The sequence below is a fragment of the Odocoileus virginianus genome, chromosome 33, assembly GCF_023699985.2.
Source record: "Odocoileus virginianus isolate 20LAN1187 ecotype Illinois chromosome 33, Ovbor_1.2, whole genome shotgun sequence".
In the NCBI taxonomy this organism is placed as follows: Eukaryota; Metazoa; Chordata; class Mammalia; order Artiodactyla; family Cervidae; genus Odocoileus; species Odocoileus virginianus.
The window spans coordinates 11,536,251-11,550,740 of NC_069706.1; the positions used below are offsets into that span (position 1 = coordinate 11,536,251).

At 43.6% G+C, this 14,490-nt stretch overlaps 1 protein-coding gene across 2 annotated transcripts in view; it reads left to right on the forward strand.

The window, feature by feature from the left end:
* The window catches only part of SHISA9 (shisa family member 9), a 353,966-nt gene extending 340,088 nt beyond the window's left edge, over positions 1-13,878 (forward strand). For both annotated transcript variants that reach the window (XM_070460805.1, XM_070460806.1), the window contains one exon: positions 8,950-13,878. In XM_070460805.1, coding sequence (XP_070316906.1) covers positions 8,950-9,332 — 383 coding nt within the window. In that variant the 3' untranslated portion in view covers positions 9,333-13,878. The remainder of the gene's footprint in view (positions 1-8,949) is intronic.
* The last annotated feature ends 612 nt before the right edge of the window (positions 13,879-14,490 follow it).

Here is a 14,490-nt window from a genome sequence, read left to right on the forward strand (position 1 = left end):
TTGTCACCATCAAAAGTGATCTCTGCTCGCTGAGTGGTGGGGAGGGCAGAGTGGAAGCAGAGGGAGAAGAACATTGGTGAATATCTCAGAATGGGCTCTCTCCACATTGTCATGGAGAGAATCGGTGTGATGTAGCATGAAACACCCAGGCAACCGCATCTGCCTCATTGGCTCGGGGTGGGGCAGGGAGCCAATTAAATGAGATGATTGGTCTGAAGCACCTGGATGTGCCTGGCTGGAGCAATGATGAAGCTTCAGGCTCCTCCCAGTTCTATGAGAAACATATAGCATCTTACCCAACCCAGCTCTGTAACAGGAAACCACTTGTGGTTGGTGATTGCCCAGCACTCCAGCCAATGCCAGTGCCTCTCAGAGGAGGTGAGACCCATACTCTTTAATGCAGTAGCCAGCGGAGCGCAGAGGACCTGGCAGGCAGTCTTATGACATCCCAGCTCCCTTTCTCCTGTCCCACTTCAAGGAAGAAAGCAGCAAACATATCTTGCCTTCAGGGAAAATTTGAAACTTCCAGTTGTGACATTTTGATATCGCCTTGTGTGAACAAGCTTTACATGTATATCTCAATCTCTAGTGTTTGGAGAGGAGGAATCAAGAAAAGTGTTTTCTCCATGTACTTTTCACTCTGTCCCCCATCTTCTTTGGAGTTTGGGGAAAAACCTTTTCTAGTGGATAGAAACTTGTTAAGGAAACCAGTGTTTCTTCTATTAGGTGGGCAGATGGCTAAATAGTGGTGAGTGTTGTTGCCACAGATTCGTAAATTCTAAGATACTTGGAATTCAGCCAGGTTCCCTGGATTCAGATCCCAGCATTGTCACTTGGACATGTTGCCAAAGCTCTGTCGTTTCAGTTTCCCCATTTATAAAAGGAGACCAACAATAGCACCGATCTCGTTAGGATATTGAGAGTGTGAAAGTGTTAGTTGCTCAGTTGTGTCCAACTCTTTGCGACCCCATGGACTGTAGCCTGCCAGGCTTCTATGTCGATGAAATTCTCCAGGCAAGAATACTGGAGTGGGTAGCCATTCCCTTCTGCAAGGGATCTTCATGACCCAGGGATCAAACCTGGGTCCTCCTGTACTGTAGGCAGATTCTTTACTATCTGAGCCACCAGGGAAGCCTTTGAGAGTATTAAGTGGGGTAACAAATGTCCATTCCCTATCTGGGTACCTGGGGCAGAGCATACACTTAAAGGTGAGCTCTTAGATTACAGGTTACTGCTGGGGGAGCTGGGAGGGAGGTGCGTGAGCGCAGCCTGCTGCTGTCTCCGGGAGGTCTGTTTAACCAATCCCTGCCTCCTGCACCTGCCTCCATCCTAGCTCCCCTGAGCTATGGCTGGTAGAAAACATTCATGCCTCTGCAAGTTTCCAACCAGGGGTTTGGAGCTGGGCAGAAACCTGGTTCTCCTGCCCCAGAAGATCCAGTCTTTCCATCCCTGTGAGGCCCAGGTCACAAAGACTTCCAAAGTGTGGATGATGCATTAGAGAAACAGAACAAATTGGAAGCTGGACACACACACAGTGGAGAGCCCTGTGAAGTCAGAGGCAAAGACAGGAGATGCTGCTACAGTCAGAGAATGCCAGGATTACCGCCACCACTGGAAGCTGGAAGAGACAAGGAAGGATGCCTCACTAGAGCCTGCAAAAGGAGCACAGACCCACTGACACCTGGCCTCCAGAACTGGGAAAGAATCCATTCCTGTTGTTTGGAGTTGCCTAGTTTGTGGCAACTTGTGCTGTGGCAGCCTTGGGAAACCAGTACACTAAGTGAGGTCATAGCAAGTGTGGGAAGGATGAGGGTGAACCAACAGCCAGGGATCAGGTTAGGCAGACCAAGTCATCCAAATCATTTGGATTTGATTTGTAAATGTGATGGGAAGCTTATTTCGCTATATTCTTGGACCAAGGATAGGGATATGTGGGGGAATTAGTGAAAGCCTAGGTTGGGACATTGCTTACCAGGTGAAATCCATCACCTGAGACCCAAGATGAACACCAACTGAGAAAGAGCTGTGGGAACTTCTCCTTAAGATACCTTTGTCCCAAGGAAAGAAGGTAGGTGGGAGGCCACCTGCTGAGACCCTCAGCTATGTAGCTTGTTTTCAAAACTAGTTATTACCCTGACTCTTGGCATCCACGGAGGCAAAGCTCCATCCCACCCAGCACCTGTACCAGTGTCTGCTGCTAATTAAGAGAGAGACAGATGGAGGAAGGTACAGTTTAATTTTATAGCCTTAGTTCTTTCAAGGCAATTAGGCTTATTGGAAGGAAAGCACCTTTTTCATTCTTTCTTCCTCTCTTTAAATGAAGAAAAATCAAAACGGAGAGGACCAGTGTTGTTGAAAGCCTCACACATCTGTTTCCTGGTCGGCTTGTTAGCCATCTGCCCATGAGATACCCAAGATGATTAGGTTAATGCATTTATTAACGGGGCTTACAAAGCTGCTCAATGAATCTGTGATTTCTCTCACAAGTAGCTTTTTAATATATTAAGACAGGGACCATAATGCACAGTGCTGAGAGTGGCCAGGTAAGCATTTCTTTCCTGTCCTCAATACCTAAATCAGAGGGGATGAGAAAGAGGATTCCACGAAAATTGCATTTTCTGGCTATGGGAACAGTTCATCCACCTCACCACCAACCACATCCTTGTTGAAATAATCTCGAAAATAACTCTTTGAAGGACAGTTTCACACCCCAGGCAGCAAGTCTGTACTTGCTCTGCACTTTTAGAAAACACCTCTGAGTCTTGTGAAGGGAGGGTATCAGACAACAGATGTGAGTAATACAGTCCTCCCTACAGAACATTAGATGATCTGATAACCCCTTGTTTTCTCCACTTTATTACATAGATATCCTTTCAGTTTTTGAAACTGCCATGCTACTTCCCACCTCAGGGCTTTTGTAAATGTTGTTCTGTATCAGTTATCTACTGCTGCATAACAAATTACCCCCAAACTTAATGGCTTAACATCGAAACTGCTTATACGGCTTGTGGTTCTGGCTTAGCTGGGCAATTATTCTGGTTTGGGCTGACCTGGCTGTTCTTGTCCAGGCCTTCTTGGTATCTGTGGTTAGCTGGCAGGTGGGCTAATGGCTGTATGGTGTCTGTATGGCTAATGGCAGGTGGGCTAATGGTCCAGGATGGTCTCACTTGGTATCTGGCAGGTACCAGGCTGCTGTTGGCTATGGTGAATGTGGGCAACTGGAATGCAGCTTTCTCATCCTTCAGGAGGCTAACTTGGGCTTCTTTTTGCACATGGAGGAAGGGTTCCAAGAGCCTGATAGCAGAAGCGGTAGAACTTTTAAAAGCACAGATTTGGGATGTGCATGACATCATTTCTGCTAAAGTCTACTAATTAAAGCCAATGGCAAGGTCAGGTCATATTCCAAAGGTGGGGAAATAGACTCTACGTCCTACTGGAAGAAATTGCAAAGTATTATAGCTACTTTTGCAACATACCTTATGTGCCTTCAACCTGGGTGCTGTTTCTGCTACTTTTTACCTTCAGATGCCACCTAAAAGAGCATCCACAAGGATGCATTCCTTAACCAGCCCCTCATCCCAAGTGGAAAAAGCCCCTTCTTATGTCATCTCATAGTGAGAACTAGGCACCCATCACACATGGCAGGTGGAAGGAAGCAAAGAGGGGAAGAAGAAAGGAAGTAAGGATGGTTGGTTTGGATGACTGCTTCCTTTGTGCTTAGCAGGATGTCTGGCACAGAGTGCTCAGTAAATGTTGGATTTAATCCAATGCCTCCTTCATAAACCAGAAGACAGACAAAATAGATGTCTTGAATAGTTACTCTCTTTCAGAATTATGCTATAGAGCTTCTATGTCTCATATAATTTATTCCTAACAATAAACCTCAGATTTCTTATTTTATCCTCATTTTACACCAAAAGAATTAGCAATATAGGAGGTTGAAATTACCAACATCTCGTATACTCAGGTTCTGATTCCAAAGCCTACAGACTTTTCTGTCCCACCTTTGTACCGCATACCAGACATTTTCAGAGCTCAGGGGTTTCCCAGTGCCGAGTTCACCAAGAGACCTATTCAGGGCTGAGTGTGGAGAAGGATGTAGGTTCTCCATGTGGCACTCCATGATTTCTTAGTGGGGGCTGCTTCTCACACCAGCACTGATATGGCAAGAGTTGCCCCATGACTATTTTTGTTGTTCAGTTATTAAGTTGTGTCTGATTCTGCAACACCATGAACTGCAGCATGCCTGGCTTCCCTGTCCTTGACTATCTCCCAGAGTTTGCTCAAACTCATGTCCATTGAGTCAGTGATGCCATCCAACCATCTCACCCTCTGTTGTCTGCTTTTCCTCCTGCCCTCAATCTTTCCCAGCATCAGGGTCTTTTCCAATGGGTCAGCTCTTCACACCAGGTGGCCAAATATTGGAGCTTCAGCTTTAGCATCAGTCCTTTCAATGAATATCCAGGGTTGATTTCATTTAGGGTTGACTAATTTGATTTCCTTGCAGTCCAAGGGGACTCTCAGGCATTAATTCTTTGGTGCTCAGCCTTCTTTCTTTTTTTATCTAGAATTTTTTGAGAGGATATCAACTTGCCAATTTATTGGCACACCTGCTTCATATTCAGTTTCCTGGGTTTGTCAGAAACAGGAATTCTCAAATGCATCCCTTGATCTGAGCTGATATTAGACTAGTCTATTGATTGGAAAGAAGAATATGGGGATAAATGGTTCTGAATGATGCTGGGGGTGCCGAATGATGGTGGGTGAGAGTTTTATCAAGAGACTGAAACAAAGAAAAGAACTTCCACTCCTACTGTTGTCCTGATATTACCTGTGCTTTGTATTTTGATCATAATTTATTCACTGAATAATTATTGCATATCTAACATCTGTTAGGAACTAGGTTGGACATTGCTTATACAGTGGTGGGCAAAAATCAGACCCAGGCTCTCTTTCTTGAAACTCTAGTGGAAGAGTTAGACAATAATAAATGACCTGAATAAACAAATGTAGAAAGGCAGCTGTGACACATGCCCTGGAGAATGACCTGTCTTGGAGGGATCTGACTTTGTCAAACTTTATATGAAGGAGGGGTGCCTGAGCTGGGAGGCAGCTGGAGATAAGAAAAGTAAAGTGACTACTCATTTCTTTTCTAATTTTTTCAAAAAAAATATGTACAGAGAGCATGCTAGACACCAGGGCTGTATCTGTGGTTCTCAATTTGGGCTGTACATTAGAATCATCCAGGGAGTCTTTAAAGAAAAATGCCTGGGCCACGCCCTCAGAGATTCTGATGAAATTGCTTGGGAGAGGGATCCAGGAATCTGTAATTCTATAAATATCATACCATGGTCAAGTGGGATTTATCTCAGGGATGAAAAGATTTTTCAGTATCTGCAAATCAATCAGAATGATACATCACATTAACAAACTGAAGAATAAAATCCATAGGGTCTTCTCAATCAGTTCAGGTCAGTCACTCAGTTGTGTCTGACTTTTTGTGACCCCATGGACGGCAGCACGCCAGGCTTCCCTGTCCATCACCAACTCCCAGAGTTTGCTCAAACTCATGTCCATTGAGTCAGTGATGGAAAAAACAGCTTTTGATAAAATTCAACATCCGTTTATGACAAAAACTCTCCAGAAAGTGGGCATAGAGGGAACATACCTCAACATAATAAAAACCATAAATGACAAAGCCACAGCTAACATCATATTCAATGGTGAAAAGCTAAAAGCATTTCTGCTAAAATCAGGAACAGGACAAGGATGCCCGCTCTTGCCACTTTTATTCAACATAATATTGGGAGTCCTAGCCACAGCAATCAGACAAGAAAAAGAATTAAAAGGAACCTAAATTGGAAAAGAAGAAATGAATGCTCTAAAAGTTCTCCCATGTGATTCCCATGCACTGCCAGTATGGAGAATCACTGAGCCCCACAAATGGAAAGATAAGGTTTTTGCTCTCTAAGCACTCACAGTCTAGTGAGAGCAAATAGATGGAAAATGGAAAATTATAAAACAGCACAGTCAGTGCTATGACAGAGAGAGCAGGGGTTGCTGAGGGAGCTTGGGGAATCAGGAAATGACACCTTAGCTTAGTCTTGAAAGATGAATATCAGAGCATCTGGTGTAAATGAAGGGGTGAGACATGTCAGCTCCAACTTCTGGTTCTCTGACCAGCTCAGAGACCTTATTATAAATACTCAAAAGATTTGATAGCTCACGACACTTATCATATTTCTACTTTGATGTCATTTGTGGGACTATTTGGTTACTTTCTGTCCTCCTTAGCAGAATATCCACTCCATGAGGTTGGGGACTGTCTTTTTCTGATTCTCCCTTATATTTTCAGTGTCTGTCACCTGGCCCATGCCTATTTGATGAATGACTAAACAAAATTGCTTGGAGAGGTTTCGGTAGATGGTCTATTTTGCATTTAGAAATATGCCTTTGGCTGTATAGGCCAGAGGAACATTTGGCAGATACAGCTGGAAGGACCTGTGGGTTAGCAGTTGTGCTGGGGAGAAGAGGAAGATGGCATCAGCACCTGCTCCTGTGTTCCTAACTTGAGTAACCAGAGAGTTGGTATTCCCACTCTCAAGAGAAGGAAGAACCTGAAGAAACAGACTGAGTGGTGTTGATGTATGCAGGCTTGGCCACCTTGAGTGGGAAATGCCAGTTACTCTGTCCTGAAGATAACTGGCTACATGAATTTTGAAGTCCAAGGAGACAGTGTCAGAGCATCCTTCTGTTGAAACATTATGACACTGGAAACCTAGAACTTTCCTCTAGAAGACAGCAGTTTTACTATTGACTTGAATAACTCATTCCCATGTCGGTAGCTATCCCATGGTTCCTTTTGGAATTGATATTCTGTGTCTTCAGACAGCTCTAGAATTCAAGGAAGAGGGGAGCATTCTCTTGAAAGATTGCATTTTTGCAGGGATGTTTGCATTAAACATGGACAGAAACCCAAATTAAACTGTATGGAGCCTAGAAAGTTAACATGTGGCTTCTTGGGGCACTGTGCTGAAGAGTTTAAGTACAGGCCACACCTACTAGGAAAGAGCTCAATGAGTGCTTTCTGCTACAGAAGCAGAGGGGGGCAGGGGGGCATATTTGTCCGCTTATTCCTGAAAGCAAACCTTTCTCTCTCCAACCTTTCAAAAGCATCAGATAGCATCTATTGGAGTTAGGTTCTACTTTAGCTCAGTCACAAGCGGTGAGTAACCTCAGTTAAATAATTTCACATGCCTTAGCTTGAAAGTTTCCTAATTTGTCAAGCAGGTGTCATAATCCCCATCTTTACCACCTCTTGTAGTTAAAGGATCAAATGAGAAAATAAATATAGAAGGGCAATGACCTCCATGAATTTACATACATTCACACATGGAACAGTATGAGATGTTAGAAGTGTGGATAAAAGAGCAGCACATTTTTCTGGGCTCCTGAGAGATGTAAGCTCAAAAGTTTATTGATAACATGGTAATTTTAAAGGTATAGCAGCTCTCCTAATAAAAGAATTGTGAGAGAAAATAAAATATAAAGGTCTCAGAAGTTTATTAAATAAATTGAGCGAGAAGGAAAGGGAAGAAGAAAGAAGGGAGGGAAGGAAGAACAACAAAAAAAGAAAGAAGTGAGTCATTCAGTGCTGTAAAGGATAAATGAAGTGGAAATTGGTGTAATTCTTTTGTAGCGAAGTTGTCAATATGTGTAAAGGGCCTTAATAATGTTTATGCCCTTTGGCCAAGTAATTATACTTCAGATCATTCATTTCAGGGCTGGATAGTAAATATTTCAGGCTATGTAACCTATGCAGTCTCTGTCACAAGTACTCAAATCTGCTTCTGCAGAGCAACAGTGGCCACAGTAGGTAACAGAATGGGTCTGGGGATGATTCCAGTAAAACTATTTACAAAAACTGGTGGGAGCTAGATTGATCTGTGGGCTATAGTTTTCCATCCTCTGATATAGATTGACAGATATTTTAAGAATGATTTTACATTCAGAATTCTAAGTACAAAGAGAGCTTTTGTCTAGAAAATTCTCATTTCAGCTTCATTTATATTAGCAAAATGTTGGCACCGCTTGAATGTTCATCAATAGGACAATTGATTGATTTTTGTAGTTCTGTTCACTGAAATATTATGTAGGTATTAGAGTGCTCTTTGTTAGTGATTCATAAAAGTATGTAGAAATGCTTGTTAGAAAGTGGGAAATTACAATTACTCATAACAATGATGATAATAATGGTGACTAACATCTAAGCACATTGCATATCACTTAACCCACTAAACAAACCTATGAAATAGTCTTTTTATTGAAGCCACTTTGCTGATGCAGAAGCTGATGGTAATAAAAGTTATTTATCAAAGTTACACTGCTAGTAGGTGTCAGAAGTGGGATTTGAACACCAGTCTGTTTAACTGCTGAAAGCAAAATATGAAAGCACTAATGCATATTCCAAAGGAAGCTGTTGAGAAAACCAAGAGAAAATATACACAAGTATTGATATCAATTGTTTGGGGCAGTAGCTGATAGATATGAATATTTTTCATGTGTTCAATATTTTCTGTAATGAGGAGGTATCATTTTCATCATGATGAAGGAACATTGGCATTTTATGAGAAAGGCAAGGAGGACAGAGTGCTAGGTGTGATGGTGAGGGAAGAAGGATTGAGGTGGGGGAAGCTAGAGATTCCACTGGGGATGCCCTCACCTTCTTGGTCGTGGTCTTGTTTGTGAAGAACACATGGCCCTGTCTTCCTTCCTTCTGTCTGCTCCAGGTGGTGTTTCTAGTGTGTGTCTCGTTGGACTGTTGGCCCACTGAGATGCTGTTCTTGGGTTGACCTGGCCGATCCCTAACTGTCTTTCTCTCTCTCCTCTCTCTCCTTCTCTCTGCTCTCTCGTCCCCTCCTTCGTCCACCTACCTGTCCCCTGGTACAGCCGACAAGGTAAACGATGACTTCTACTCCAAGCGGCGGCACCTGGCTGAGCTGGCTGCCAAGGGGAACTTACCACTGCATCCTGTGAGAGTGGAGGATGAGCCACGGGCTTTCAGCCCTGAGCACGGCCCCGCCAAGCAGAATGGACAGAAGTCCCGCACCAACAAGACGCCCCCCCACCCCCTGGCCTACAACTCCACCGCCAACTTTAAGAGCTGGGACCCCAAGGATCAGTCTCTCCGGCGGCAACAGGCTTATGGGAACAAGGGCAAGCTTGGCACGGCTGAGTCAGGCTCCAGCGACCCCTTGGGAACTCGCACCCCGCATTACCCACCCCCACAGCCATACTTCATCACCAACAGCAAAACGGAAGTGACTGTCTGAGCTGTCGCCACAGGGGACATCCTGGAGACCACACTCAACTGAGAGAGGCAAAAAATACCCCAGCCCACGTCTTCCCTGCCCCCCGCCAGCACACCCACCTTTACACTCACCCTCCACACCAACTGATGATAAACCTACTGGTGACATGGAATCATGCTTTTCCTGCGTCCTGCCTAATGTGTGTCGGCGGGCAGCTGAGCAAGACTGGAGCGTGGACGGTCCACGGTACAGCCAAGGGGTAACTTGAGGCACCCTCTTTCAACTTCAGGGCTGAGGTGGCCGACTCACACGCCCAAACCATGGGGCTGATTTTTTTCTTTTCCTCCTAACTTGAAACTGAAATCCATGATGGAAAAAAAAAAAAAAGGTAGCACAATTTAGAGAAATTGTCCCGTTGAGCACATATACCATTTACCACGTGTTGTCTGTTTCTGGGTGAAAAAGTGAGAAAAGGGTGGAAAGGGTGGGGTAGAGAAAAGGGGTCGTGTGTCCCCGTGATAAGCATTTCCTAATCCCAGGAAGTAGTGATATGGACACAAAACTTTGCTAAGCATGAGATAGTAACTGGACCCCACCACCACCACCATGCTTTTAGTACTTTTCATATCATCAAGGTTGGAAGCAAAAACAACATACACTCAAACTCACAAAAAATAAACAGACCCTGAACCCACCTACAGTGATGGGAAAGAGAGGACATTTTTAGACAACTCCCATAAAGACCATGGAAATGGGAGGGGTAGGCTTGTATGGCAGGAAGAGGGTCCAGAGAGTCTTCGATAACTATTTTTTAAAAAAGAAAAATACAATAGGATCCCACTACCACACAGACAAGAACAGCAAAGTAATTTTGGTCCAACATTTTCAAGACCTAGGAAATCAACAACATCATCAAGAACAAACAAAATTCACAGTTGAGATGTCAACGAGAGGCGAGAAGGGGACACAAAGCCTGTGATCTCTGGCATTGCCCCCTTGCCTCTGAGATAAGAAACAGACATAAACCCCAGTTCTCTGTTAACTGTCTATCCCTGACTCCCTTCCCTTTCAGCCTGTTGCTGCCGCCGCCGCTGCCGAATTTCAACTGCTTTGGACTGAAAATGTCATAAGCGTGGGTGGTGCCTTCAATGTGTCACTGTTGAATGACAGTCTTGTTTCTCAAGTGCAACCTGTGTTCTTTCACCTTCCTCCCTCCTGTCTTTCTGCAGTAGTAGAAGTTGTTTCCATCCTTCTTTTGTTGGTGAGCCCACCCCATCACACAATCTGCGGGGGCTGTTGCAATTTGCAAAGACCAAGACCTCCTTACCACCCACACCCTCAAAACTCCATGAGTCCCATGATCTTTTAGCTGCCCAAGCATTTCTGGGTCCCATCATTCCCACTGTCCCTCCAAACCACCTCCCCAGATATTGTGGTGCATTCATCCCCCATTCATGATCCCCTGAGGTGGGTGTTCCTATTGGTTCTCATGGCTAAAGGATGTCCCAACAAAGACAGTTTTCCTGCTAGTTTGATTTGCTTGGTGGTGGTGGTTTAGTCATTAAGTCATGTCCGACTCTTGCCATCACATGGATTATAGCCTGCCAGGTTACTTCATCCATGGGTTTTCCTAGGCAAGAATATGGAGTGGGTTGCCATTTCCTTCTCCAGGAGATCTTGCTCATCCAGGGATCAAACTTGCATTTCCTGCATTGGCAGGCAGCTTCTTTGCCACTGAACCATGAAGGAAGCTGATTTGTTTAGTGGAAGTCCAAAGAGGGGAACTGACAGAGAAGAGATTTGCATTTAAGGTGAGAAGTTTTCAATCAGTCCCTCAAGGGTTTGGCTAATTAACAGGAGCCTCGGAGAGACACCTAGGTCTTCAGTTGTCAGAAACTAAAGGTGGTCTGGTCCGACAAGACCCTTCCTGGAATGCTGGACTTCGGCATTCTGCCTCCTCATCTCTGCACTCTAACATCATGGGATCAGGGAAACCAGCTGTTTATTCCTTACTCCCAGCTGATCTGGGGATATGCACCATGCATTTCATCTCTCTGGGCTTTAGTCTTCCATTTACTATATGGGGAATTGGGGAGAGATCAAGATTTTCAAGGTTTCTGAAAATGAAAATGAAAAAAAATGACATCGTGCCCAGAAGACCTCCTGTTGGATACCTGTGCAGACCGAGGCTCTGTGCTAGACGAAGCAGAGATGGGGGTTTCAGTGCTTGCTTTCTCAGTCTCTCGGCTGAAGTCCCAGCGCTCCCCACTGTAGAGTAAACACCATGGGGCTTGGTCAGTGTCTCCTTGATGTTAGTTATCTGTGTACTTGCCACACACTTCTGGCATGTCTGTGTGTCCCTGTCACAATACTTGTACCTAAATTGATGCATTTTTCATAATTTTTTAAATGACCATGTAAACAGCATTGTCATGTACCTAAAAAAGAAACAGCCAGAAAACAGCACGGATACTTAAAATGAAAGGATATCAACATTTGTTAAACATATACACAACAACCATCTAGCATTAACTACACAGAACTCCAAGACATTTCTGACAAAGGAAGGTCTCAGACTCATTTCTTTCCAAGTGGGAATGGAGGGAAATGCATAGTTATTTATAATATGAGGGCCATTTTTCATGCATATAGTATCTTCTATGTCTTATGGGTTTTCATTATTAGTGTTCTAACTTCAATAAATAAGTTATTTGAAATCAGATTTAGAGAATATTAGACCTTCCCTTGTAATCTTCAGTGACATTTATTTAGTATATGGCTCTATGTGTCCTGAGTCTAGTGGCTTTGAATAAAGAATGTATAAAGTGCTGGTGTTAAGAGTCAGTGGAGCAGGAAGTGTTATTTGCTTACATTACCCAGAGACCTGCTTAATTTCAGTGATAAATCGGTGCATTTTTAATACATTTACCTTCTGAAAGGAAAACTTCCTGCCAGTATCATAAATAGAAAACCAGTATTCGTCAATGGCAGCCATCCTAAACAGGAAGTAAGTGTAAAATTATTAAGTTCTGATTACAGACTATTGCTCATGGAAGGGTTCGAGCCTGGCCTTTGCTTCCCACTTTCTCTTCCTTCCTTCCCTCCTCTCTTCCTCTCCCCTTTTCTTTATTGTTATTGCTGTTTTTCAGTTGCTTAGTCATGTCTGACCCTTCGCGACCCCATGGACTGTAGCCCGCCAGGCTCCTCTGTCCATGGGATTTCCCAGGCAAGCATACTGAAGTGGGTTGCCATTTCCTTCTCCAAGGGATCTTCCTGATCCAGGGATCGAATCCTCATTTCCTGCTGGCAAGTGGACTCTTTACCACTGAGACATCAGGGAAGCCCTTTTCTTTATTAAAAAACAGATTAGCAGACATTCAAGAGTCGCTGAAGATATTCTAGCCCCCAGTGGAGACTTTCTCTTTGAAGGAATCAAATGGACTGACGAAAGTGAAAAAGGAATCATTTCCTACGTGAAAATGTTAATTAGTGCCCTATGCATGTACTGCCTAAATTCGTCTTGCATTTGCTAGTGGTACACAGCACATGCTTCAGGAAATACAGGATTGGCTCATTTGGTGAGGTTTCCTTCAGCTCAAAAGTTCTCTCATTCTAGTCTCCCATTTAGCTGGTTTCTGCTCCCTGCCCTTAATCCCTATTGTGGGACCTTTACCCCAGCCCTGATTAAGGATCTTTCTTGGTCTCTGAATCTACAGGATGCATCTGTCATGTTCCTTCTCTTCCAAGTAAACTGCCTCCAGTGAATTTTGTTAGTTGGGAGTCCGCAGCGATAATTTTGGCAGTGAAGTTGCAGTATGGTCCATAAGAAGTAGCAGTGGTGAGAATCCAAGAACAGTATTGGGTTGGCCAAAATTTTCATTTGGGTTTTTCCGCGAGGTGTTACAAACTTTTTGGCAAACCCAATACTTAGCCTCGTTACCTTCCTCTTGGCTTTGGGAGCTGAACTCATGTTGGGGGAGTGAGGGAGTTTTAACAGAGAAGTTCATTTTTTGGCTTCTTCTAGGGAGAGTGGACAGACGTTTTGATACTGAAAGAGTACCCTGAAGGGTGACCTGTAGAACTATGATGGCCATGTATCAGCAAGGATCCTCTAGCTAGAATGCGGACACTTAGAAGACAGAAACCGGAACACAGCAGGGAGACCACCTTCTCATCCCATGCCCTGGCTCTTGCCTCTACTTACTCTTAGCTACGCCCCCACTTCCAACCCAGTGGGACCAGAATCTGACTTCTCTTTGCCTTCCCAGAATATCTCATCCTTCATCCACCTTGGGCTCCACCTGGCATCCCCATCTAACTCTCCCCAGGTTCTTTTTGTGTGTAAATGGAGCATATTTTAATGTGCAAATATTTTAGTAACTGTATGTTCTGCAAGTAAACCTGTGTTAATACTTGTCAACAACTGCAGAGTTTATGATACCAATAATACTTCCTACAATGATGAAAAAAACATTTGTTTGTTTTCTAAGAATGTTTATTTGTAAACATATGTATTCACTATATTAATATGAATTTCTTACCTGGCAATAAAACTGATTATATGTGATGCTTTGGGGGTTGCCATGTATCTTTCTAGGGCCCTACATCCTGATCTGAGTTTTCACCAATGAACAGCAGTATTGAGAACTAAATGTTTAATACTCTAAATATATGGGAAATCATTACAGGTAAAGGAAATTTTTAATTAACTGTGACAAATTCTTTGGGAGACTTTGAAAGGTTTTGGGGAAGAGTCTGTCCTGTCTCTTACTTCACTTCCTGCCTTGAAGTGTATAACACAGATCAATCTCTCTTATGATCACTAAATCTATTCAACATGGTCAGGAATCTTGCTGAGATTTGCACTTTTGCTGTTACCAGTGATGAGGTTTGTAAAAGACACAAATATTGAAAAAGTATGGGAGACTGGATTCTTCTACTATTTACTGAATTTCTTTTCCTGTCTGGCTTCCAATAGCATTAAGTTTGAATGCTCAGGTAGAAACCTGCCTTAATGTAGTTCTACCGGGGAGGTGTTCCAAGAGAAGGATTTGGTGCAGAGTTTATTTGAGACATGAAGGGAACACTGGTAAGGTGTGAGGAAATGAAAGAAACATGGGAAGGAAACCAGCCCATAAAGGATGCTCGATCATGTCAGCTACCGCTCTGAGTGACTAGA